The sequence below is a fragment of the Tricharina praecox genome (genome assembly GCF_024521635.1).
Source record: "Tricharina praecox strain CBS 144465 chromosome Unknown BZA05scaffold_1, whole genome shotgun sequence".
Taxonomy (NCBI): Eukaryota; Fungi; Ascomycota; class Pezizomycetes; order Pezizales; family Pyronemataceae; genus Tricharina; species Tricharina praecox.
Window position 1 is genome coordinate 1,372,513 of NW_026250403.1, and position 26,204 is coordinate 1,398,716.

Consider the following 26,204-nt stretch of genomic DNA (forward strand, 5'->3'; position numbering starts at 1 on the left):
TTCTGGTTGAGAGCAGAGGTTCATGGCACTGCGGAGCCGGTCTGGAGAATGGTGGGCGTGATGGTGGGGAGAAGCTCTTCTCTTCTCAACGGTCATTTACCGAGCAATTCATGCTATGTCGTACGTGTATGGAGTAGCCTACTGCAAGTACCTAGCCGGCTTACTGCGATCGATCACCTACCTGCCCCGTCCGTGCTGAGATGAGGATGGAGATATCGACATCCTGGCACCGCCGGCGCTTCAGGTTGGAATGGGACCTAAAGGATGCGGAAACTCTGTTCTTTGGTCTCGACTCTTCAGATGATCGCGGATTGTGGTTTCGCGTGGGCCGGAACCGAGCTACATCCATACATACCGGTCCGTGACCCTCTGCGGTTCTGCCATGTCGAATGAAGTCGTCCATAGCTCGCTCTCTATCGGTCATCGTTGGAAAGATGGATGGAATGAGAAGCTATCCTATCCCTTCTATTTTTTCTATTCATACTATCCATCCTACTCTTCCCCAAATAGCTCCGTAAGCAAGCTCACTCCACATTCTAGCCTGATCCGAGCCACCTTTCCCCGCGCTGCCGAAAGCCGATCTCCTGCCAGCCGCTCACGTTTCTCGGAACCGTTAGGCTTTAGTGGATGACGCCACTTTCAATTACCCGAGCCGAACCAAAAACCTCTCCGAATCCAGCATGCACAGCCATAAGGAATTAACGAAACAGAACAATAAGCGGTTACTTACGATGAGCATAGTTACCTTTTAAATGCCACAGGTGCATTGCATTGTTCGGTGAGTCCCGTGCTAGACGACTACATACGCGCCGGGTTGCGCAGTTGCGTCTGTTTGCTCCAGCCTTGGAAGCCGAGTGGAAGGCATTAAACTAATGTGGGATGGCAGCGGGGAACAGCGCTTACTCTCATGGCACATTCCATAGTGGCACAGTGAATGTGGAGGCTGGTAAAGTGTGGAGGATATGTAGCACTCGTCAAGCCAAGAGATTGCAACTACGGTCACTGTAATCGCGAAGGCTGGATAGATGATCTGGATTCCGGGGTAGAGCGGGACAAGCTCGCAATGAGCTGTGGTGATCTATGGCTGTGCGATGCCCCTGAGTACTTGAGCATGAACAAAGCTGCCGCCTACAGAATGTGCATCATTGCCATAAGCAACCACCCATACATCTATTTCTAAGCAGGTACACCCTTCGTCTCCATTTCTATCCGCCGCGCGATATCTACTCTATACTCATCTACAAAAACGGTCTCAAAAAGAAAACAGCAGCTATCAGAATTAACCCAGTGTAATGCTGCTCCGGCAGTCTAAAACATGAACACACCCCTTCCCACATTAAAAATGCGGTACGCCCGCACTAGCCATCAGCAGGTTTGCCATACTCACCAGCCCCTCCCCGAGGATCAATCCACTGGCCAGAACCACCAACATAGTCTGTCCCTCACTGCCAAACTTCCTGTTCCACCACCACTGCAACCCGCCGCCCACCGCCCTCGCAAGCGTGAATGACGGGGTGTTGTACATTCCCACCGCCACTGCGATGCCACTTGGAATCCAGGGATTTCCCTTGACCACCCAGCCCCTCAAGATCGTAGTGACCGTGAAGATGCCCGCAAAGGCCATCGCGAAGCCCCACGCGCCATCAGGAAGTCCCTTGCCATACACCAGTCTCGAGCAATCGATCCAGACATATGCGGTGGGCACCTGGAATAGGTCGCCGGGAATCGGGTATACCGCCGAGTAGATCCTGTAGGCCCACGCCGATACCACAGCGCCAAAGACGCTGCCGATCAGCTGGCCGTAGAACTGTGCGCGTGGCGAGGCGCCAATCACATGCCCGGTCTTGAGGTCTTGCATGATGTCGCCGGCTTGCTGCGCGCCTGCTTCGGATACGGCGCCGACCACGAGGTTGATTGCTACTGCGGCCGGGTTCGAGGCGGGGACTATCAGTGCAAAGATCAATTGCGTGAGTTTGGAGATGCCGGAAACAGGGTTGAGATCGGTTTGTCCTAGGGGGAGGATTAGCATGTTGGTGATACCGCGGGTGAGGAGCTGTGGGCCTACCCAATGCGCGGACGCCCATGACACTAAGAACCAGGGCAAGGAAGAACGCAACGACAGTTGCATACAGTGGAACCTGTCCAAAAACAACTCTGATGGCGACAATGCAGAGTATCCCAGATGCCACCAGGCCCCAGACTACAACCCACATAGGTACCAAGAAAGATGGATCCGCGTCCTGCTCTGGTGTCTCATCGTCGACTTCGAACCGAGGCGTTCTTCGCCGACGAAGGCCGGGATAATGAGCCGGAACGTCCTCTTCGTCCTCTGCGTCCTCCGGTAAAGGTTCATAGTCGCTCTGCCCGCTCCGAAGCCGTCTTGTGCCTAATGCGGCGCGGATAAGGGGATCAAACATGATGCCCGATAGAGAAATGATGCTGTCTGCAAGCATTATCGCCAGACTCACCCATACCAGCCATCCTCTGCTGCCTGTTGCCCAGTCACCAACAGGACCCGGTGCCCATCCGCTCCTCTTGGCCAATGGGCTTAGGATCCCCCATCCCAAAAACGCTCCAAAAAGCATGTGGGCTGTCGTTTGCGGTCCCATGATTATCCCTTGGCCGACATATGCTGGGCTCGGGTTCAAAGTCCAAAGCCAGTGGTTTGCTGCAGCGAAACCAAAGATTGGCAGGTCACGGATGATCGGAAAGAAATATGAGAACAGCGTCTGCGAGCGGTCAGAGCTGGATACCCGTTCTCATCCAAAACCTGACTCACATAGACACCGCTCACTGCAAAAGAATAAAACAACATCCTGGTTTGCTTCTTCCAGTCGGCCGTTTCACTGTGTTCAACGTTATCCGCCTCAGGTGTGTCTGCCATCAGAATTGTGGTTTGTGACGGCAACTGGGTTGCAGACTGTGCGCGGCGTGTATTCTTCTCATCGCCATGCAGAACCGAGATCCTGTGAACATGAGCTTAGTGGCCTGGTGAAACGGGGGGGGGGGGTACAGCCTACATCAAAGCCGTAGCTGTTCCAGAAGGGAATTTTAGCTTTTCCCGTATGATCACTTGTTTCCTCAGCGGAACGGCAAAGAATACGCCAAAGAAGGCAACCCCGAGCCCCCAGAACACCAGCTTTGGCGTCGAGACAACTATCGGGCCGCCTTCTGCCGGTGTGAGGAGACGTTCAAGAGCCGGAATCACACCTTGATGACAAATCAGCAAAGTTCGCATTGCGGAAACCGTCTACACGTGCTCACCGACAAAGCCCGCGCTAAGAGGCATGGAGCCCACGGCGACGGCGACAGTCTGCACCAACACATTCTCCACAGCAGTGAACGGATAATCCAGTCTGTGGGCCAGAGTCTTGAATACCGCGAATCCGACCAAGGACGAGGGCATCGACATCATGGAGACCCAGCCCGCTGTAAGGATACGGTAGTTCGTTAGTATCGGCCGCTAACTTAGAGCTCTCCAAGAAGACTTACTTTGCAGTCCAAAATACATGTTCGAGAAGCACACGATGGTACCAACCGCCAGGCCAACCAACACCGCCCGAACGGTGAACTGACGTTCATGTCGCACACTCTCATAAGAGTTCTGTTTCCGTGGTCTCGACGTTGCAGAGGCCTCCATATCGCTGCTCCGGTCGTGTGAATTGCTGGAAACCGCCATCTCGAGATCGCGACGCGCGGTATCAACGTTGTTGGAGGAGAGGTAAATGGGGGAGTTCGCAGCTGGTAGATCCGGGACCGACCTCTTTCTGAACGACGCCATGGCTGTGGATCCGGAGTTCCACCGGCGTTTCCGAGACTAGCAGATTTTGAAAGTCGGTGATGCGATGACACATGAGCGGCTCTATTCGAAGATCGCCCTGTGGGTGACCAGAAATCCCTGAAGGATGTCCAGGGTGTGGCGGGAGTAACGACGTTGGGGGGTGCATCCTAAGCTTTCGGCAAACGTTCTGTGGCCTCCGTGGCCCGAACCATCCCCTAAATCTTGAACACTCAGCACGCCCGCTCGCCACTTTTTTCTTCTCTTTCTTTCCTTCTGGCTCGACGACAAGGGGCTGTACGCGCTCCTGCTCTGCTATGGGTTTATCCGCAAGAACCCGGCATTCATCCGACGCCGCTCGTATCGAATAACTCGGCGTAGAAAGCTGTCTGCCTCCGCCCCCACAACCAGTGCTACTCTATGTTATGTACTCTACATACATCTTACTACTAGTACCGCTAAGTTCTGTGCTGGAGACTGTGGACCGTGATGATGATATATAGAGGGGTAAGTATTGATTGGGTTCGCCTTGTAATCCAGATACCCAGGTAGTAGATTACAGATTAGCCACCCGAATACATGGTTTGAGCTCACGATCAATCGATAGATACTGCCTATGTACGACCACTGACAAACTATCCAGGTACCTACCTATACGTTCAACCCAATTTCAAAGCACTCAAGGCCTTAAATTCTTCATGAGTACCTGCCTTGATTATTAAGGTGGAATGGCTTCGGAGCTCTCTTTTCGGTCCTTTCCTAAGATTGTGTGTACTGGATGACTCCGGCGAGAAAGCAATGCCATGCGCAACTACCTACGGCTGCGCAAAACTCGCGCAGCTCGCAGTTGAACTTGTACAATATCTACATAATAAGGGTAAAGGATACCCGGTTGGAACGTGAGAAGTGCTAAGGTTTCTAGCAGTGTTCGTAGGAACAGGGCTGGTCGCACCTTTGCGCTCAGCCCATGCTTAGACATTGCATAGCCGCGTTTTAAGCGATCCTCTCGCAATGCACTCACCAAATATTGCTTGTTCGAAAGGCATTCACGCCGACAGCGCCACAGGCACATTTCAAAAGTTGATCAGGAGCCTCTAACTTTTGAGTAGCATGACTATTAATTTACTCATTTGACCCCAGATCGTACGCACAGCACCGTCCAGCCGTGCGCAGTTCGGTCATCAGGCAAACCAGTCGCTTTCAGTTTGGATAGTCATATGGATATAAGATCGTGTTCAGTCGTCCCTGTCGACGAAGTTGGCCATCATACTGGTACAATACTCCCATACGACATCACCATACAACTACCATCATCATCACATCGGTCCATTACTACATACATCCGTCCATACATCCATCACTCTACTCTACATACCGATGTCTGCTTCTACCACCATACTCACCCTCTACTTCCTCCTCCTCACCAGTACTCAACTTACCAGCGCCCATCTCATCAAACGCAAGGGCGCTGGTGGCGGAGGCGGTGGTGCTCGCGGCGGCGGATCCTTTACAGCCAGCGGCGGTGGCGGCGGCGGTAGCGGCGGCTCCGAATCATTGACCCACGACCAATGGTCACTTATCTTCATCATTGTCGGCACCATCTGCGGTGTCATCGTTTCTGCGATCGTCGGTGTCAGAGTCTACTGGTGTATCCGGACACGGAGACGGGCTGTCGCATTGCGTCAACAATTCGAGAAGCACGCTCGATACCCGTACGCGAGCAGCGATAGCTCCACTACCAAGCTTAGCCCCACGGCTATGGTCGGTGTGCGAAAGCCCGAGAGGATGTACCTGCGTTTTTAAAGCCTATGGCTTCTTTATGTCTTCATGATCACGATTTCTACGATTTGGTTTTGGGAGGGTGTTTAGATCTGTACGATTACTAGAGTGTGTTTTCGGATCTGCTTGTATGAATATGTGTACGATTAATTATGTCTTGTTGTTGTTTCTTTGGCGGGTGTTTGGGGATTATCTTTTCACGAGTTCTGTATTACTAGTTAGACGTTTCAACGATAGAATAACGGTCGATAGATGTACTTTTAGGCGTTCTTTTGGGTGTACTTCAGTAATATCCTTTAATGAATATTTCAGATTGGCAATGCTTCACTGTTCTCCAGGTCCGTCTGTCGTCGCTCGGGGTAGGTGGGGGCTCGAAATGGTCATTCGACCTGGAGGCCTCCCGTGCGCCGGTGTCGGGTTGGACTTAGCTGGCTGCGGTTGCCATTGGCGTCTGTTGAGGATACAGAAAGTGTCGATTCGCTGGTGAAGGATTCCACGTTGCCCTCCCTCCCTCTATGCTTCCATCATCTATGTGAAGATAGGAATTCCGCCGGGACCTGGCAGACACCCAAGCCTCAAGGTAGCACTCGCGGCGGGATGCGACAGGAGCGCCGTTCAAACCGACTCTTGGAACCAAGGCCAGAGAGCCTGACACAACCAACTATCTCCTAGCCCCCCGAGGTCACAACGGATGTCGATCGCTGCTACCTCAACCATCATTCGGAGATGGTTACACTCAAGATCACTCGGTTGCACTGCCACAAATGATCAGTGTGGTTTCAGACGGTATGTATGACGTGTGTAGGTAAGACGGGCTGACAGACCCCCAGCCCAAGAATCACTATCCGAACGGCTGTTCCATCCCTTCAGGTGCACCATTGAAGCATATATCCGGTCGCAGTTTATTCGGCGTTGTCTGCGTGGAGCCTAGCGTGTCCGGCCGCAGTCAGGTCCGGATAAGGCGCTCGTCCGAGTGATTCGACATGTCGGTCGAAGCTTATCAGTTCCCGCCCGTATGTAGAGCTACATACCTCTTACCCAGGTATCTGGATTGGGAATACCGACTTTGGATGTCTGTCCGAAGCTCTGACCTCATTCGTCCACTCGATGACTTGAGTTTTCAGTATACAATCAAGCCCCAACCTCATTCGAAATCTAACTACATTGCAACGAGGAGGATCTGCTCTGCAGAATACGAGCTAACCCCAACCCGGTAATTGCCCCACCTCAACTTCCCCACGTTTTCAGCCCCAACCCAAAGAAGTGTGCAAAGTTGGACCATCGCCATCAAAGCTCGCCTCATCGCTCTGTTCTCCGGCAAACACACTCACCCACCACTATCGTCGTCGCCTGAGCCAGTCGTGTGCTTCAGCTTCGAAACCCACCCGTTTGTTCGGCCGTGTGTTTGTGTGACTCCGTGCGAGAACTCGAGAGTATGTGACCCTGTGAACCTGACCATTGGTTTTTTTTTACCACCCCTCTTTGCCTATCCCGCGGCGGCCATTAAAAGTTCGCTCGCTAACTCGCAACTCCTCATCTAAGCCACTACCATCGCTACATACCTCTCCCAAACCCCCACTTCTGTCACAACTCGGTTTTCTAAATACCGACGTCGTCATCACTATGGCGACCGATTCGAGTGTTTCTGTAGTTCAGATTTTAGGCAAGGACACCATCCAGGTTGGCTACGATCTGAACAAGACGATTGCGGCCGATCTCTTGCAAAACATCCCGTCGTCCACCTACGTCCTCATTACCGATACCAATATCGCACCACTACATGTCCCCCGCTTCGAAGATGCCTTCAACGCGGAATTGACGAGGACAAGCTCCGAGGCGCGGCTGCTGAAGTTTATGGTCGCTCCCGGCGAGTATGCCAAATCGCGGACAACAAAAGCGGAGATTGAGGACTGGATGCTCTCGCAAGGATGCACGCGGGATACGATCGTGATTGCGCTCGGAGGTGGTGTCATCGGTGACATGATCGGCTATGTGGCGGCGACCTTTATGCGCGGTGTCAAGTTCGTCCAGGTCCCGACGACCCTGCTGGCCATGGTGGACTCGAGCATCGGCGGCAAGACCGCTATCGATTGTCCGCTCGGAAAAAACCTTATTGGTGCTTTCTGGCAGCCAGAGCGTGTGTACATCGACCTGCGGTTCTTGGAGACTCTGCCGGAGAGAGAGTTCATCAACGGAATGGCGGAGGTCATCAAGGTGAGCTATGGCCTGTCGCGACGAACCGTTAGCTGCTAACCCATAAGACCGCGGCCATCTGGGATGAAGAGGAATTTTCTAGATTAGAGAAGAACGCTGGATTGATTCTGGAGACCGTGAAGGGCAATGGCACAGGAGGTGAGCCAATAAGTGGTTCCGTGGGACGGCCGGTACAATTGCTAATAGATGACAGAGCACAAGCGCATCGACAAGGTGCAGGAGGTCTTCAAGAGTGTCGTTCTCGGCTCAGTTCGCGTCAAGGCTCACGTTGTTTCCGCCGACGAGCGGGAGGGTGGTCTTCGCAATCTATTGAATTTTGGTCATTCGATCGGACACGCCATTGAGGCAATCTTGTTCCCCCAGATGCTCCATGGAGAGTGTGTATCGATCGGAATGGTCCGAGAGGCTGAGTTGGCCCGCCACTTGGGTGTTCTGAAGCCCGGAGCAGTCGCACGTCTGTCCAAATGCCTCACCAGCTACGGACTCCCCACTTCACTCGACGACAAACGCGTCAAGAAGCTCACCGGCGGCAAGCACTGCGATGTCGACAGAATGCTGTCGATCATGGGTGTTGACAAAAAGAATGACGGCCGTAAGAAGAAGATAGTCCTCCTGTCCGGAATCGGGCGGACCCATGAGAAGAAGGCTTCAGTCGTACATGACGACGCCATCAGAGTCATTCTGTCGCCAAGTGTCGTCGTCAACTCGCAGAAGCAGGCTGCCAAGGAACTGTCGATTACACCCCCGGGATCCAAGTCCATCTCGAACCGCGCTCTGGTTCTCGCAGCTCTTGGTCACGGCACATGTCGCATCACGAATCTCTTGCACTCCGATGACACCGAGCACATGCTCACGGCTCTGGAGCAGCTCGGAGGAATTACCTACTCTTGGGAAGAGGATGGAGACGTGCTTGTTGTAAACGGCAATGGTGGAAAACTCACCGCCTGTGGGAACGAGATTTACTTGGGAAATGCGGGAACCGCTGCTCGGTTCTTGACCACAGTTGCCACGCTCATCTCGCCGTCCGACAAGCACGACTCGGTTATACTTACCGGGAATGCCCGTATGAAGCAGAGGCCCATCGCCCCTCTTGTTGAAGCTCTACGCTCCAACGGAAGTGAGATCGAGTATGTGGAAGGACACAAGGGACTCCCTCTTCGTGTCCCTTCGACCGGAGGTCTTGCGGGTGGAAGAATTGAGCTCGCTGCCACCATCTCCTCGCAATACGTCTCCTCAATCTTGTTGGCTGCACCATACGCGCGCGAGCCTGTCACCTTGACTCTGGTTGGCGGCAAGCCAATTTCTCAGCTGTACGTCGACATGACAATCACGATGATGGCTTCTTTCGGTGTTAATGTTGTCAAATCCGAGACTGAGGAGCACACCTACCACATTCCCCAGCAAGCCTACAAGTGTCCTGCGGAATATGTTATCGAGAGTGATGCCAGCTCCGCCACCTACCCCTTGGCTGTTGCAGCTATCACTGGAACCACTTGCACCATCCCGAACATTGGAAAAAAATCTCTCCAGGGTGACGCCCGCTTTGCGGTTGATGTTTTGAGGCCAATGGGCTGCACGGTAATGCAGTCAGACTACTCTACAACCGTCACTGGACCTCCAAAGGGTCAGCTGAAGCCTATCCCGCATGTCGACATGGAGCCCATGACCGATGCTTTCCTGACGGCTTCCGTGCTTGCCGCTGTCGCCAACGGTCCGGGCAAGACTAATATCACCGGTATTGCCAACCAACGTGTGAAAGAATGCAACCGTATCGCGGCCATGGTCCACGAGCTTTCGAAGTTTGGAGTCACTGCCGGAGAACTCGAGGACGGTATCTGGATTGAAGGCAAGGACTACACCACTCTTGGGAGCCCTGAGGCGGGTGTCCACTGTTACGATGACCACCGTGTCGCCATGAGCTTCTCCGTGCTCGCGTTGATCGCTCCCGAGCCTGTCGTGCTTCTCGAGAGGAAGTGTGTTGAGAAGACCTGGCCTGGTTGGTGGGACGTCCTCGCCCAGAAGTTCGACGTCTCTCTCAGTGGTATCGAACTTTCGAAGCCAGAGAACAAGAAATCTCAAGTCCCCACGGCGAACAAGCGCTCTATCATCATCATCGGCATGAGGGGTGCAGGGAAAACCACCATGGGAATTCGTGCTGCCAGAATATTGAAGCGTCCGCTTATCGATCTGGACACCCTTATGGAGATGGAGCAGGGGCGTCCGATTCCCTCGATCGTACGGGAAGATGGTTGGGAGGGTTTCCGAAAGATTGAGGTGGAAATCCTCCAGAAGGTGGTTACTGAGATGCCGAATGATCACATCTTTGCTTGCGGTGGTGGTATCGTCGAGACGCCGCAAGCCCGTGAAATTCTGAAGAATCACGTTGCTGCGGGTGGTATCGTTATTCACGTTTACCGCGACATCGACAAGGTGATGGAGTTCTTGAACATCGATAAGACCCGTCCGGCGTACGTCGAGGACATGCTCGGCGTCTGGCTCCGTCGGAAGCCCTGGTACACCGAGTGCAGCAACTACCAATACTTCAGCCCTGTGGTCTCGGCCGAGAACGTGGATATCGCTCAAGCCGATTTCGCACGATTTCTGGCCACTGTGATCGGCATGGCCGACTACCACGAGAAGATTCTTGCCAAATCGAGGTCGTTCTTCATCTGCCTGTCTTTCCCGGATGTTTCGGAGGCAATCGATAGAATCAAGGCCGTTACCATCGGATCCGATGTTGTAGAGGTCCGTGTAGACCTTCTGAGGGATCCTGGAAACCCCGACGGCGCTCCCTCCATCGACTTCGTCGGTCAGCAGCTTGCGCTGATTCGAAGCCAAACCCAACTCCCGCTGCTCTTCACTATCCGCACGAGGAGTCAGGGTGGTCTGTTCCCCGACGACGCAGTTGATGAAGCCTTGGAGCTCTACATCACTGCCATCCGTATGGGTTTGGAATATGTCGACCTCGAGATGACATGGCCGGCACATGTGTTGGAGAAGGTGACCTCCATGAAGGCCAACAGCAAGATTGTAGCTTCGCACCACGATTTCCCTGGAAACTTGCGTTGGAACAACGGATCTTGGATCCATTCCTTCAACAAGGCCCTGGCACATGGTGATGTGATCAAGCTCGTTGGACAGGCCAAGACCATGCAGGACAACTACGATCTCGAGAAGTTCCGGGAATGGGCTACCACCCGTGAAACTCCTTTCATTGCAATGAACATGGGAGAGATTGGCAAACTGAGCAGAGTCCTCAACACGTTCCTGACTCCTGTCACCCACCCTGCACTTCCCTTCAAGGCGGCGCCTGGACAGCTTAGCATGGTCGAAATCCATCAGGCTCTGACCCTTCTCGGTTTACTTCAGCCAAGAAAGTTCTACCTCTTCGGCACGCCCATCCAGCACTCGCGGTCGCCGGCTCTCCACAACACCTTATTCCAGGCCATGGGATTTCCCCACCAGTATGAGCTGTTTGAGTCGGAAGATGTTGAAGCCACCAAGCAGATCCTTAGCAGCCCTGACTTTGGTGGTGCATCCGTCACGATTCCCCACAAGATCGCCGTGATGCCCCTCCTCGACGAGATCTCACCCGAAGCGCAGCTAATCGGTGCCGTCAACACTATTGTGCCCTTCCCCACTGCCGACGGCGGCAGGAAGTTGGTTGGCTACAACTTTGACTGGTCCGGTATTCAAACCTCTCTCTACCGCGGCGGCGTCAAAGATCTCGACGAGCCCGGCAACGCCCTTGTTATCGGTGCCGGCGGAACGTCTCGCGCAGCCATCTACGCGCTCCACGCCATGCGCTACTCAACCATCTACGTGGTGAACCGCTCCCCCGACAAGATCACACCCATCATCGAGTCCTTCCCCAAGGACTACAACATCATCGCCGTCACTTCGGTCGAGCAGGCGAAGAAGATCAAGCAGCGACCTGTCACTGCCGTCGGCACCATTCCTGGCGATAGCCCAGTCCCCGAGGCGCTGGTAGGCATCCTGAAAGAGATGCTCAAGAAGGGCGAGGAGGAGACGAGAGGCGACAGGGTCATGGCTGAGTTGGCGTACAAGCCGCGCTATACCCCGTTGATGCAGCTCGCTGAGGAGCTGGGTTGGAAGACGGTTCCTGGGCTTGAGGCTCTTACTGGACAGGTATGGATTTATTTTTCTTCGCTCAGATTGCTTGATGCTAACTGTGATTTTAGGGAGTGAGACAGTTTGAGGTTTTCACCGGTGGCATCGTGCCGGATTATCCTCAGGCTAGGAATGCGGTGTTGGGAGTGTAGAGGGTTTGGGTTTGCTTTGCTTTCGGAAACTTTTTCGTGGTAGTCAAAATGTGGGCAAAAATAAATGGTTTGGGCGGTTTTTCTCCGATGTTGGTCACCTTCATCCGAAGACTCGTGATCACTAACTCGTGATACATCAATAAATCATGTATGTATAGCCCTACTTCGCAGCCGTCACTCGGCAAAATCGCACCGCATCATGTCATACAAGAATCCGGAGAACAGGCAGCAGAAACACGGAATCGCGAACGTAAATACCAAATCTACAAAAGGTACATAACAGAGTGCCTCCGATATCTAACCCCCACCCCCGAGCGACCAGTGAACCTACGATACGGACAAGCAAAACACCAGAAACAAAAAAAGAACCCCGTTTCAATGACATAGGCCACTGTTCCTTCCCTTCCGGACCAAACTCCAAGACGCCCCAGTAGCTAGAGTAAGAGTTTATCTATTGCCCAGCCTTCATCTTGATCCTCCTCCTCGCATTCTCGCCCGCAATCTCGGCGGGCGTAGCAAGATCGACGTTGGATCCCTCGACGCGCAACTTCTCGTCGACATCGGCGTTAGTCTTGACCTTCTTCGGCTGCGTGAATCGGGCGGTGACCGTGACGATCATCCGCGAGAACCAGTAGTAGTTCAGCCCGTTCAGCGTGAGGTTCGAGCCGAGGTAGACGATGGCCAGCCACAGCGGCACTTGCATGCCGGCGAACGGGTGCGCAACCATCTTCTCGCCGCTGAGCGCCTCGGCGGCGATGAGAGCCTCGGGCGAGGCCACCGCCGGGTGCGCGTACACGTAGAAGATGTCGCGGAAAACCAGCACCGAGTTATAGGTGCCCCAGAGAATGCGGCAGCAGAAGAAGGTGCCCAGCAGGAAGAAGCCGTTGACGAGTTGGTAGATGGAGCCCGTCAGGTTCAGCTTGTCGCAGAACCAGTGGATGTTGAGGAATGGGCTCGAGAGCTCGAAGAGGATGAAGATCGGTGCATAGTAGTTGACGAATGGGCGCTGTGGGGGTTCTCCGTTAGCAGGGAGGAATATACGGACGGGAGTGGGAGGAGGGGGGAGGGGGAAGAGGGGGGAGACAAACAAATCCAAGAGCATAGACCACCAGAGCCGAAACGGCGTGCGCAACGAATCCCCACCCCATGATGTCGACATAGTACACACTGATCATCAGATCCCAGAGGAAGTATCCCGTCGCGTAGGCCTGAACCGCAGCGCCGGTGACGGTGTACCCAAAGACTCTGTAAAGCGCACCCTCGTCACCGACCGCCGCAGCAGCAACTTGGCGATCGCCGTCGGTGAGCATCCCCCATAACGCGAGTGCGCAGATGAACGCGCTCTGTATGAAGGACACGACATGGACGTCCCAGTTCACCTGTGTTCGCCGCGGGAACTTGTTGTAATGGCTGGGGAGAATCAGGCGGGAGAGGATCGGAGAGATCACTTGGTAGATCAAGTGGTAGACGGCGAAGGCGCCGAGCACCTGGTGCGTGTGCTGGGGCAGCGATGGGAGCGACGTCTGCTCGGCAAAGACCTCGGCGTAGGCGCGGATGGGTGCGAGTATCGGCGGACACGGTTGAGCGAAGAAATCCATTGTGGGCAGCGATGGCGACGGAATCTCTAGTGGTGGTCGATGTGTTGCGTCGGTGGTCGGTTTTGAAGGAAGGTCGGAGTTAAATAAGGCCGGGCAGCGGGCGTGTGTGATTGGAGAGGAACTGAAAGGGACCTCGGTTTCTTTATTGGTCTAATCGGAGAGACTGCCAGCTGTACGAGAGCAAGCCCAAGATGCCACGCGGACCTTCGCTCAAGAGGCTGTGATTCAAGGAGTTGGGGGTGGATCGGTGGGTTTGATGACTCGCAGGGCAGCGGGTGTTCGGGCGGGTCATATGGGGACGCCGATTTTTGTTGGGACGCTTTGCTGACGCTTGCATATTCGCTTAGGATGAGAGTTGGGATCAGTGTCTGGTCATGGAACAGCACTCGTATCATCTTTATATTGACGACAGTACTGGTCATGGTCATTGAGAGCAAACCACATGGACATGTGGGCAAACACCGCTTGACAGACAGAGCTTAGAACACGAACCAGCGATGTGACGACTGGATGAGGTTGTTCTGTCTTCGTGACGGTTCTCTCGGTAGGTGTGTAGGCAGGTATTACAAATTAAACAAAAACGCTCGCACCAAGGACCCGTTCACCACCCACAGCATTTGATACAAGCCCATCCGGTGCAGTGATGCTAAAACTCGGGTACATTCGCGCAGTGGTCGGAAAGAATGGTTCAGTTGACGATGGGCGACAAGTATATCGCACCCCGCACGTAAATCGCGCCCGCACATTTAGTAGATCCGCACCCGCACATATATCGTAGGCGTAGCTATTCCAGACTTCACCGCAGTTAGCAAAAGGGAAACCACCTCTGTCTGTCGATTCTGCGCCACCGGAAGACCTACCGCTCGATCAAGTGGATGCCGGAAGCGGTCTCCACGAGATGGCTCATCTCACCCGGCTGTAGAGCGAACGCAGCGTCTTCGAACTCCTTCTGCATCTCTCCCTTCGCGAAGAAGCCGCTGTCGCAACCAAAAAAAAACTATCAGTACACGCCCGCAGTCGTTTGGCAAGGAGATGGAACGGATGGCATACAGATCGCCCCTCATTCTAGCACTGCTGCAGTCGCTCTCGCTAGCAGCCAAGTCGGCAAGACTCAGCTCACCGGCCCTGATACGCGCCTCGAACTCAAGGATCATGGTCTTTGCTTCCTCCTTGGTTCTCACGATCTCCGCCTGGGAAGAAGGGGGGGACGTCAATTGATTCCTGCATCGCGTCTGTCTGCCCGTTGGGGTGTCTCACCTCTTTCCAGGAGCTTGGTCTGCGACTCTCATTATGCTTCACCAGTAGATGAGCACATCGAATCTTGCCCTGCTGCTTACCGTCTGATGGCGTCAAAGGTCCGCACGTGGAGAAGTTGTCGGCCATGTACCGCTTGAGAATGTCCTGATTCGTCTCGCGCGGAGGCTCCCATTGCGACTGGGAGGTGTTGACGTTGAAGTAGTAGGGGAGGCTCTTCGATTTGCTGAACTTGACGATCCAATTTTCCGGAAGACCGGTGGTCTGGTCGATCTGCGTCTGTGATAACGCGGTATTTTGTCAGCCAAAATCGAGCAGCGCGGAGGCGACCGCTCGCTGAAAGGATTAGGGGCATACCATTCTCGTGATGGCGGAGGTGGTTGGTGGAGGGCTCGGGGAATCTGCGATGCTTCGTGGTTGCTGTCGGGGCTAAAGGGAGACATGAAGCAATAATGGGAGGTGGGATCTGGTTGTGGGGAAGCGGTCTCGGCTGTAGATCCCCCGCATGTTGTACGGTGCACTAGCCTTTTTTCTTTGTTAATATCGAGCCGTCGCAGCTGGTTCAAGTTGATATCACTTTGGACGGTCCCGGATCCGACACCGGGAGAGAAGACAGATTGGCAGATTGACAGCTAGCCAGCTAATCTCAACCGTGTACCCGGAAAGACTCCACCAAGTCTCCGGATGGCGCTCAACCACCTAACTATCGAGTACCGGTATGTACGTTGGTAGCATAGGTAAAAGTACTGACTTGATCACTGCGGTATGGACAAAGGCATTACTCGATCGCAACTGACCGAAAAAGAAAAAGAACACCGCCACGGTCGTGCTTGAGTCACGAACCTCTCAACCGTTTCCTTCTCCCTAACGTGCAATATCCTCACGTCTACTCCAGGCGATCACGAGGACAGGCTGCACCCAGTCCACGTGCAATTTGATCGGCTGCACGATTGAAGGCCAGTGTCACCAAGATGATCACTCAGCATTGCTTGACATGTCTGCACGACCCATAGCTGACGGCGTCGGTCTTGTAACTATGCCGAGAGCGACTCTTTTCGACGATCGTACGAATACAAGGCAGAGAGAAGCGGCGGGCTCGATACTGCGGGTGCACCGTATGTAGAGTAGTTGTGTACTCCGTGGGATACTGTATCCATTTCACCATCTTGGTCGACGTACTGGGCGTGGTGAGTACGGATGGGGCACGGCATCCAACCTACGAACAAGAGTTGCGCTCGGGCCAGGACTTTGTTCCTTCCGAACCTAACGGGCTAGGACTTTGTTTCTTCCGAACGATAAGTACGGACCCCAACGGGTCAGGACTTAGTTTCTTCCGAACGGCACGGACCTTAACGGGCCAGGACTTTTTTCCTTCCGAACGATACGGACCCCCAACGGGCCACCAAATGTCCTCCCGTAATTTCTGCATTCCCGGAATGCTTGATCCAGGGTTAGGGCCGTCGCGTCGGAAAGCACTCTACTCTACGTGTGGCGTTTAGGGTGATCGTCAGGAACGTGGTTTGCGCAGCACGCTCTAATACTACACGTGCACCCTGGACTTTCCTCCAGTGTGAGAGAACTACAAGGTAGGTAAGTGCAGAGAGATAATCGGACCACCTGCTACAAAACCCTCGACAGCTATCTACAATTCACGTTGGTTACCGGAACCGTAGTGCAGTGAAGTGCAGAGTGCTAGAATAGAGTCCCCTATCTTCCCAGGTACCTAGGCCAGACAGGCACTGAGGAGATCGCCCATTCGGTAACTGAATTCGAAGTGCAAGGAAAGTTCTAAGCCACGTTGGAGATAAATACGTGGTTGCTTCTTCTCGCTCAGTTATATCCACCTTTCCAGACTTCCACCAGAAGCTTCCGACGATACCATGGGAACAGAAACGTGAGTTTTTAAGTATCCACCCCCCTGTCTATTCGGAGCCATAACTAATTGTTGATTTTGAGTTTCAAATACAGTTATGTTGATGTTCTGATAATTGGAGCTGGTCCAACCGGCCTCGGTGCCGCAAAACGTTTGCATCAGCTTGCAAGTCTGCTCAATTGTTGAAGTCGGTGGCAAAATCAGCTAATGGGGCCTCCTGTCCCGACACAGAACAAAGCTTCATGGATGCTTCTCGAAGCAAACGATAGTCCCGGCGGACTGGCATCAACAGATGTTACGCCGGAGGGATTTGTTCGTTTACCTACCACAGATGATTTCTTGTTGGAAATCCCCCAAGCTGATGGACGACCGGTCTACTCAGCTCTACGACGTCGGCGGCCACGTCATCTTCTCTCACTACAAATATTTCGACGACTGTCTCGACGAAGCCCTACCGCACAAGACGGACTGGTACACGCACCAGCGCATATCCTATGTGCGCTGCAAGCATACTTGGGGTTTGCGCGGGCTCCTTGCATAAGATCCGTGATGGCAATGTTTTACTGAATAGGATACCAGTTCCTTATCCGTTCCAAAACAACATCGGTATGCTCCCGAAGGACGAGCAGGTAAGATGTATGCATGGCATGATCGATGCTGCCCTCGAGGCAAAGGTCGCGAACACGAAGCCAAGGAATTTCGATGAGTGGATTATCAGAATGATGGGTGGGTAACAACAGCGGGCCCCCGAGCTGTGTGGGGTGTGTGGGGGGTGAATCCTGACGGGCTGTTGATAGGCACTGGTATTGCGGATCTCTTCATGCGGCCGTACAACTTCAAGGTTTGGGGAGTACATACGACAATGGTAGGAGGGACAGAGCGAGGGACGTTACGCAAGCCCCGGTGCATATCGGCTGACAGCCGCGCTTGTAGATGCAATGTTCATGGCTCGGCGAGCGCGTAGCCGCACCCGATCTCAAAACCGTCACCAGAAACGTTATTCTCGGGAAGGCGGCGGGCAACTGGGGGCCCAATGCGACGTTCCGCTTTCCCGCGCGCGGGGGCACAGGGGGCATCTGGACTGCCGTCGCTGGAACGCTCCCACAGGAGAAGCTGGTTCTTGGGAAGCTGCGCGGCGAGGTTCAGGCCGTGAACGCCGATTCAAAGGTCGTGATCACCAGGGATGGCAAGAAGATCCGCTACGGGAGGCTCATCAGCACCATGGCTGTCGACCAACTCACACAGAAGATGGGAGACTGCCAGTTGGTGGGCCTCACCAACCAGCTCTACTACTCCACTACACATGTAGTGGGACTCGGAATCCGAGGCGCCAGACCGCAGAATATCGGCGATAAATGCTGGGTAAGTAGGTTGTATTACGCTCACTTCGGATATCCACTTTTGTTTTAACGGTTACGTGCACATAGCTCTACTTCCCTGAGGACGACTGTCCGTTCTATAGGGCCACCATCTTTAGCAACTACTCCCCACACAACCAACCTTCTTCGGATGTAGAGCTACCAACAATCCAGAAGGCAGATGGCAGCAAGCCTGGGCCTGCAGCAGCAGAAGCGAAGGGCGGCCCCTACTGGTCGCTCATGATAGGTTCGTCTGTTCCATCCCCTTCCACCGCCCCCGTCACTAAAACCAACCAAACCCAGAAATCACCGAGACCTCTCTGAAGCCGATCCAAATCGCAACGCTCCTCGCAGACACAATCCAAGGCTGCGTCAACACTTCACTCCTGTGTCCCTCGGACGAGATCGTTTCGACGTATCACAGACGCTTCGACCACGGTCTGTGATATCGCCTTCCTCCCTCCCTCCCTCCCTCGTCGTTTTATGCAGGGAAGAAGAAGAAGAAGGGGAGCGGGTGATTGACAGTGACACAGGCTACCCGATCCCCACGCTGGAACGCGACGGCGTGCTGAAACAGGTGTTGCCGAAGTTGCAGGAGATGGATATCTACTCTCGCGGGCGCTTTGGAAGCTGGAAATACGAGGTTTGTCTATCCCCATAAAAAGAGCTAAACAAAAAATTGAAAATTGAAATAATTCACTGCTGATATGAATTTCCTCCCTACCAAAAGGTCGGAAACCAGGATCACTCATTCATGCTCGGTGTCGAGGCGGTTGATCACATCTTGCTTGGAGGTACGTGTGGTGCTCACCCCCTCCTCAACGGAACTTGAAACGCATACCTAGCTCACATTTGGGTGCAATGCAGCTGCGGAATTGACTCTAAATAATCCGGACTTTGTCAACGGTCGTAATAATGGTATGTAGATTTCACATGCTTGCTGTGGATTGTGGATGTGGATGTGGCTAACAGAGCAGTGGAACGGAGGCTGTTTGACGGGAAGAAAGGTCTTGGTTTGGAGTAGGTGAGTAGTTTGTGATGTTACGGAATACCATATAGAAGGATACAAACGGGTTGGTAGTAGAATTATACATAGACAGGCGGGCTTCAGCGCAACCATCGGGAGCTTCTTCCTTCTGCGTGAGGCTGATTCGGGACTCTGGGCATGTGATACCTCTGTCGCCGTTGTTGTCGCACGACACGATACACCAGCCTTCCCGTAGCTAGGCTGTCGCTTCACCGAGCTCCAAGCTCCAGCTCTCATTCCCGCGATCCCAACCCCCCACCACCACATTCCCCTCCCCCTCCCCACAAACCCCACAACCTCACGATGTACCACCGCCCCTCCGCCCCTACGTACCTCCGCCACCTCCCACCCCCCACCTCCTCTGCCGACGCACCCCCCACCACCTCGGCACTCCTCCGCTTCTACTTACCGCCTTACACCGGGCGTGACCACCGAGGCCGGACCCTTCCCCAGATCCTCCTCCTCCCGGACCGCGACCTCGAGTTCCTCCACGACTGGATCCAATGGCTCTTCCCCCTACCCGAGTCCAGCGCGTACAGCCCATTCGCGCCGATCCTCACCTTCACGGACGTGTGTGCATTCCGCACCTCGGCGGACCTCCGCAACGCTTTGCGCCGCAGTTTCGCGCGGGTGCTCGAGTTCCTCGGGTTCGTGGTTGGCTCGGAGGGGGAGGGGGAAGGGGAGGGGGTCGTGCGCACGGAACGCTGGGGGAGGAACGCGAAATTCTGGTGGAGGGCGCGAGATCATAATCATCTCAGGATTACCAGGGTGCTTAGGTCACTGAGGGTCTTGGGACTGGATTGGGAGGCGCAGGTGCTCTGGATGGCCCTGCGCAGGGCGAAAGTGGAGCTGGGGGAGAGGGGCGCGCCGGGTGAAGTGAGTTATAAGTTTTGGAGGAGGGCCGCGGTGAGGAGGGTTTGGGTTGCGCCTGAGGAGGGGAGTGATGGTGAGGAGGAGGGGGGGGACGGGGAGGAGCGGGAGGAGGAGGAGACGGAGACCCTGCCCGATGAGGAGATGACGGAGGTCGATGAGGAGTGGGAGGGTATTGTGAGCGAGGACGAGAGGACAGAAAAGGACGAGGATGAGGATGGGGATGAGGACGAGACGGATTCGGATGACGAAGAAGCAGACGAGGAGAAGGCGGAAGCAAAGGCCGTCGTGAAGAAGACGCCTACGCAAAAGACGGAAAGCAAGGGAGAAATTAGGACCTGGGCAAAACCTGAAGCCCGAAGCGGCAGACGATGAAGAGATGAAGACGAAGAGAAGCTCAAGACAAACTCTTCCGACGGCCAGGAAGCAGAAGATTCTTCAGGCGAAGGTATCTTATACATAGTGACTGTTGCTTAACGTACCTAGTTCTACTCCACTCTACACGATAGTTATTCATAGGCGATAGAGGTTGTATCACTATTCCTCTTTCCTCTTCCCATATGAAATACCTGTGATTTTGTATAATAAACAAAAGCCACTGAGTGTGTTTGGCTCCAGCCTTTCCCAATCCCTCAAGACCACCTCTCGCACGGCACGTGATATCTAACTACCTCCATATCCCACATTCATCCCACTCTCGCCTCCACCACCACTGCCGCTGAGCCACGCGCACCGTTTGAGCCTATATGTACAAGAAGCTTATTGATAAGCCACCCCACACCGCCACCCCGCTAGTTAACTACACAACCCTCATCAAAGCTCCAGCCATCACATGCCGCGCAACCAGCGTTCGGGAAAGGGAGGTACACACAGCACGATAACTACAGCACGGTAACTACAGCACGGCTCTATGCAAGCGGATGTTTATTTTCCCGCTCCATTTTCCCGCTCCAGCATCCATTTGCCCTCTCCAGCATCCAGCATCCCGCTCCAGCTTCCCAGGGCACCGAGCCAAGCCAATCCAAACCAAGCCAGGCCAAAGCCAAAACTTAAGCTATGGTCCGTGCCCTCCCATTGACTACGATTCTCTCCGGCCGAGATGCGATATGGACGGCCGACGATCCCTCACCCGTGGTAGGCCACCACGTATGATATTGATATATAAACTCAACATTCGCATCCAACTAAATACCGAGACTACGTCCTCTACGTCTTTGCATCGAGAAGATATTTTTGGTATTTTTGGGTTGGGGGGTGCTGACGACATGCACCTAGCCCTCTCGGCCATAACTATGGTAGTAGTAGGTACGATGTTGGTATTCATATTTAATATTGATATGTGGTATTGCCTTGACTCCTGTCCTGTATGTATTCCCATTCTCATCCTTCCCATCCTTCCCGCCCCACCCCCAGTTCCTTCCATTCTAACCTTTATGACTGGCGGATTCCCATTCCGATTCTTAAATCCATCAATAACAACCCCCTCCCCCCCTTTCCTCCACTCAACTCCACTCCAAAGTACTGTAGATCCACCACCATAGAAGAAGAAAAAAGAAAATATAAATACAAGCCCCACCAACTCAACTCACCAAACCGTAGGAATCCCCACCGCCCGCCTAAACAAAGCATCCCGCATGCCCGCGCAGCGGCGCAGGCACGTCCACAGGTAGAATAAAAGTAATAGATGCGAAAGCCCCCAGTGCATGTATCTTTCAACCTAGACATGCATCCCCCATCCAATATCCCATCCCGTCCCATCCCATCCCACCACATCCCTTCCCTTCCATTCCCTTCCCATCCCATCTCGTCCAACATAGGCCGGAAGGGGGCAAAAAAAACCAGCTGCTCGAGGGTTGCATGTTGGAAGAAAAAAATCCCTTCCTCTCCAAAGATCATAGGAAGTATGCAAACGCCCCGGTCCCCAGCTCCCTCCCGTCAGAATGCAGTGAAGAGAAAAAAATGCCCCCAAGAGTTAGGAACCGAGATAGGTAACCGATATCCAAGCAAGTAAATAAAAATAAATAAGAACCCCAAACCCCCTAAATATGTAATGCGAATGGTAGTATATGAAGCGAAAACACGCGCGGAAGATAATCGTGGTAGTGATACAATGGTAGAAGGGTATGATAGATAGATAAAAGTCCGAAACTAGAAGCGAAAGAAACAAAAACAAAACTCCAGTTACAAAAAGAAAAGAAAATCCATGCCAAGGGTCAGCTGGCGCGTTTGAACTTTTGTCGCCGCTTATTCAATCATCCAGAAGTTCGACAACAGACTCGTATTCTCATCGAGTAGCGTTGTGGATCGACCAAAGGCACAGAGTAAATGCGCTCAGATGCGGGTTCAAGATCGACCGCCATCACCACATTCTTGATCGCGGTCGCGGTCACGGTCACGGTCATGGTCATGGTCGCTACCAGCATCGGGTGGAGGTGGTGGTGGTTGATAGGGCTGTCTCCTATAGTCGGAGCCAGCCGAATAAGGCCGAGAGGGAGTTTGGGTATGCTGCGGTGGAGGTGCCGATTGTTGTCTCTGATGTTGATGCTGATGCTGCTGCTGCGACTCTTGTGGGGTCGTGTGTGACGGTGTACCGCTACCGCTGTGACCCGCCGATCCTCCGCTATCGGTTGCGGGTGGTTGATACGACGACGACGATTGTTGCCCGACATGACTGATCGCCTCACCTATCGACACCGCCTCCCCCGCGCCAACCGATCTGCGCTGCCGGGTTGTCGGCCTAGAATAAGGATCATATCCCCGAGAGGGTGGAAGTGGATTTGTGTCGCTCCTGTTACGAGTGTGTCTGCGCTGGGCTTTAGGTGTGGCGCCCGCAGGGGAGGACAGTGATTGGGCCTGTGGGGAAAAGGGTTGCATGCTTGGCAGTGGCGGGTGCTGAGGCTGAGTCGTCGTCATCTTCCGTTTTTTTGGTGAACTCACGTTGGTGTAGTCGCTTCCCGACAAAGCATTAGGAGCCGGATGATGCGTGAACGGAGAGTCGAGCTGTCTCTGTGGCGAAGCGGTGGCGGCCTGGGCGGACGACGACGTTCCGCCACCTCCAGATTGGGTAGCCGGCGGAACCCAATGGTGGAAAGATATCTGTGAAGCGGCAGCTTCCTGGTGGTGCGACGTCTGATGTGCAGAAGGTCCGGGTGCCCCAGGCGGTGGGCCCATTGGCACCGGGTGAATCTGCTGGATATATTTCGGCTCACCCGGCCCTGTGTTGATCCTGGGGAGATTCGAGCGTGGCGGTGCGCCTTGAGGCGTTATTGCTTGCTGTATCGGAGGTTGGGATTGTGACGACCCAGGCCTTCCGGCACTTGGCAACTGATACGTCGAGTAGTGTGGCGGCGGCGGCGGCGGGGGGACCCCACCACCAGGCGGTCCCATTAGCTGCTGCTGTTGATGGGGGTGTGGCGGTGGTTGTGGAGGGGTCGGGTGGCCTGAACCTTGCGAGCTAACGGATTGCTGGTGCATCTGCTGTATCGACCGAGTCTCTCGGCGCAGAGCGGGCCCCGCAGGAGAAGCCGGATGGGCAGAAGATTGTATTGCAAGTTGTCCAACATGTTGCGCCGACATTCCCATCTGCTGAGCAACCAATTCGTGCGCCCATTCCCCACTGGCACCCTTGCCCAAAAACACCAACGGCACGAGCGTTGGTGGTATGCCGTACTTGAACGATTCCCGCAGCATCTCCAGCTCAACGCGTCTCGTATCTCCCCGATACTGTTCCTGGCGAGTGCGCTCTTCCTCCGCTTTCCGTCGCTCCTCCTCCGCCTTGGTCTGTAACCATGCCCTCACTGACTCCTCCGAACCCTGCCATTGCGGCGGTAACGGCCCCAAGCTCGAGCTGGAGCCCGGAGTCGGAATGGGAAGCGTCATGGCCGCCGGAGGAGGCAGGCCTCGATGCGGGGTGGTCATGAGATTCGGATGGGTGGTGGTGATGGGGGGGGGGGGGGGGGGGGGAGGGGAGGGGGGAGTGCGGCGGGGCAGAAGCCGCGGAGTGGTGTTGAACTAAGAGGACGGCCGACAAGGAAATGAATGAGGATGGCAGATGACCGCAAGACCGCACATCGACTTCCGGTGGATTCACCTATATCTAATTCGGCAGGAAAGAAGGTTAGCGCAAAGCGCGCCGCCGCTTCGGAGGAGCCGTGCACACAGCTGAAACGTAACCAAAGAAGTTACGGATGGGGACCACAAACAGGAAGGGTGAGTATAAGCGGACAACAGCTGCAGCCGATGTTTGATTCAAAGTCGGTAGTGAAGGTTTGGCGGAGATGGACGGGAGGAGGGGTAATGAGGTAGCGGCGGTGACAGTGAGCAGTTGGCGGTGACAGTGGTAGTGGTAGCGGTAGTGGTGGGGGTAGAGGCGGTGGTGGTGAAGGTGGTGGTGGTGGTGGTAAGTGGTGGTTGTGGTAATGGTTGTGGGAGTGCTTCGCGGATGTGGCTCAACACAAAATCCAGCCGCAACACACCAGCGATGGTGGGAAACGGGCGAAATTCAAGTACCGAGGACTCCAGAAGCCCAAGAAAATAAATCCTCTACCGCAGATAAAGGATGGCCGACTTGCTATGGCAGCGGTGGCGGAACGGACGAGCTATGCTTGCTCTGCAGAGCCGCTCACTCAATAGAAGCCTCGATATTAGGACCAACGCGGAAAATCGGGAAAATCGGAAAATCGGAAAAAAAAAAGTCGAGGTGAGGTATCGAAGTATATTATTTTTCTGTGGGAGCCTAACAGTAACTCAGAGGCAGCCAATACGTCTGAATTGTGAGAGGTGTGCAAGAAGAACAGAAAGCTGCAAGCCGCGCCACAGTTTTCTGGGATGTGTCGGGGATATCTATCTGCGTACGACTGTTTTTGTTGTGGTTGAAGGAGCGTGGGGATGTAGGAGATAGATGTGGTAGGTGTATCCACAGCGGGTTGACCGAGTATAAGGTGCTTGCTACCGTTGGTGCTGCTACCGTTGGTTGCTGCTGCTGTTGCTGATGCTGCTGCTGCTGCCCGGAGCAGAGAAGCAAAGGCGAAGGAATGCAAGCAAGCAAGGAAGGAAGGAAGGAAGGAAGGAAGGAAGGAAGGAAGGAAGGAAGGAAGGAAGGAAGAAAGGGCAAGACAATCCGTAGGATATACTGCGCCGCCAATAGATAAGTAGGCAATAATGCTAAAACGCTTGTGGGAGTATTTGTGGGTTCATGTATTGTATAAGTAAGTGGATCGTGCTGACTGGGCAGAGGGACCACACTTTCAGCTTCGCTTCTCTCTGTTCGGACCGTAGAATCTACAACGGTTGGGGGGTGGGTGGGGAGTGAGACGGCGGTGGAGGGGGCGGCGGCGGTGGAGATATGTGGTCGAAGTCCGGGGGCCCAAAAATGAGTGTATGCAAGTACTCTGTAGTACGTGCTTGTATGGTACCGCCTTCCGGGACTCTTCGCATTCAATGCCTGCCAGCTAGGGGCACGCAGGACAACCGAAACTCCTTGCTGTGAGTCGAGAGAGCGTGGAGGCTGCTGCTGGTGTTGCGGAGACACGGACAGGCTGCAGACAGCAGGCAGAAGACAGCGGACAGCGGACAGCGGACAGCGGACAGCGGACAGTGGACAGTGGACAGCAGATAGTGGCAGCGGCAGCGGCAGAGGCAGCTGGAGCTGGAGCACGAGCTGGAGCTGTAGCACGAGCAGAAGCAGCAGAAGCCGGAGTCGGAGTCAGAGTCGGAGCAGTATTAACAGCCCACGCAATGAATGGCGATCAATCGATCAATCAATCGATCACTCAATTATGAGAAGAAGCACAAGAAGAATATAAGCCGACAGTGGCGGGGGAGGGCTGAAGAGAGAGTGTGTGTGGGGGAGGGGGAGCGTAGGAGGGGGCGCCGAGAGAGAGGGGCCCACCACTGACCAAGGGAGTGACAAGAAACGAATAGAAGAGAACGACGGGAGGCAAGCAGGCAGGCAGGCGAGCGAGTCGCGGGCTGGAGGAGGGAGAGAGAAGGGAAGGGAAGGGATTAGGGAAGCAGAAACCAAACACGAGCAACGGAGCAACGGAGCAGCGAGCGAGCAAGCAACAGAGCAACGAGCAATGAGCAACCAGCACCAAGGACTGTTCGGTCAAGTCAGACACGCTGCGACCTGCAGCGTGGAAAGCTCGTGGCAGAAAACGGAAGGGAGGGAT

The 26,204-nt window shown here is 54.3% G+C and overlaps 8 protein-coding genes across 8 annotated transcripts; 4 read left to right on the forward strand and 4 right to left on the reverse strand.

Moving 5' to 3' along the window:
* Positions 1-1,159: 1,159 nt before the first annotated feature.
* On the reverse strand, positions 1,160-3,515 carry BZA05DRAFT_382295 (OPT oligopeptide transporter protein-domain-containing protein). The gene is made up of 5 exons (XM_051482098.1): positions 3,265-3,515; positions 3,021-3,210; positions 2,780-2,966; positions 2,066-2,729; positions 1,160-2,010 (listed from the first exon to the last, which is right to left on the reverse strand). Exons 1-5 carry the CDS (start codon positions 3,413-3,415, stop codon positions 1,337-1,339), a joined length of 1,866 nt encoding a protein of 621 aa, XP_051344336.1. The 5' UTR covers positions 3,416-3,515; the 3' UTR covers positions 1,160-1,336.
* A 1,249-nt stretch (positions 3,516-4,764) lies between these two features.
* BZA05DRAFT_382297 (uncharacterized protein) lies at positions 4,765-5,875 on the forward strand. Its single transcript, XM_051482099.1, has one exon. It carries the CDS (start codon positions 5,156-5,158, stop codon positions 5,579-5,581), a length of 426 nt encoding a protein of 141 aa, XP_051344337.1. The 5' UTR covers positions 4,765-5,155; the 3' UTR covers positions 5,582-5,875.
* A 1,048-nt stretch (positions 5,876-6,923) lies between these two features.
* BZA05DRAFT_12188 (EPSP synthase-domain-containing protein) lies at positions 6,924-12,280 on the forward strand. The gene is made up of 5 exons (XM_051478691.1): positions 6,924-6,990; positions 7,100-7,771; positions 7,819-7,909; positions 7,965-11,920; positions 11,974-12,280. The coding sequence occupies exons 2-5, from the start codon at positions 7,181-7,183 to the stop codon at positions 12,052-12,054; spliced, it is 4,719 nt and encodes a 1,572-aa protein (XP_051344338.1). The 5' UTR covers positions 6,924-6,990; positions 7,100-7,180; the 3' UTR covers positions 12,055-12,280.
* Positions 12,187-14,000, reverse strand: BZA05DRAFT_432605 (TLC domain-containing protein). Its single transcript, XM_051486224.1, has 2 exons — positions 13,143-14,000; positions 12,187-13,060 (listed from the first exon to the last, which is right to left on the reverse strand). The coding sequence occupies exons 1-2, from the start codon at positions 13,650-13,652 to the stop codon at positions 12,506-12,508; spliced, it is 1,065 nt and encodes a 354-aa protein (XP_051344339.1). The 5' UTR covers positions 13,653-14,000; the 3' UTR covers positions 12,187-12,505.
* BZA05DRAFT_470000 (uncharacterized protein) lies at positions 13,999-15,413 on the reverse strand (the record flags this gene model as incomplete). Its single annotated transcript, XM_051487876.1, has 5 exons — positions 13,999-14,446; positions 14,513-14,629; positions 14,703-14,842; positions 14,910-15,185; positions 15,348-15,413. The coding sequence occupies 5 exons, from the start codon at positions 15,411-15,413 to the stop codon at positions 14,437-14,439; spliced, it is 609 nt and encodes a 202-aa protein (XP_051344340.1). The 3' UTR covers positions 13,999-14,436.
* Positions 15,414-16,466: 1,053 nt separating this feature from the next.
* BZA05DRAFT_12219 (UDP-galactopyranose mutase) lies at positions 16,467-19,251 on the forward strand. Its single transcript, XM_051478695.1, has 14 exons — positions 16,467-16,492; positions 16,682-16,800; positions 16,875-16,944; positions 17,011-17,091; positions 17,162-17,297; positions 17,359-17,505; positions 17,577-17,644; positions 17,713-18,141; positions 18,207-18,384; positions 18,441-18,575; positions 18,671-18,780; positions 18,868-18,931; positions 19,005-19,055; positions 19,115-19,251. Exons 2-14 carry the CDS (start codon positions 16,787-16,789, stop codon positions 19,159-19,161), a joined length of 1,530 nt encoding a protein of 509 aa, XP_051344341.1. The 5' UTR covers positions 16,467-16,492; positions 16,682-16,786; the 3' UTR covers positions 19,162-19,251.
* An 82-nt stretch (positions 19,252-19,333) lies between these two features.
* BZA05DRAFT_432607 (opioid growth factor receptor conserved region-domain-containing protein) lies at positions 19,334-20,570 on the forward strand. Its single transcript, XM_051486225.1, has one exon. It carries the CDS (start codon positions 19,468-19,470, stop codon positions 20,407-20,409), a length of 942 nt encoding a protein of 313 aa, XP_051344342.1. The 5' UTR covers positions 19,334-19,467; the 3' UTR covers positions 20,410-20,570.
* A 2,144-nt stretch (positions 20,571-22,714) lies between these two features.
* On the reverse strand, positions 22,715-23,913 carry BZA05DRAFT_414508 (uncharacterized protein; the record flags this gene model as incomplete). The annotated part of the gene is made up of 2 exons (XM_051485259.1): positions 22,715-22,771; positions 22,972-23,913. 2 exons carry the CDS (start codon positions 23,911-23,913, stop codon positions 22,715-22,717), a joined length of 999 nt encoding a protein of 332 aa, XP_051344343.1.
* Between the last annotated feature and the right edge of the window lie 2,291 nt (positions 23,914-26,204).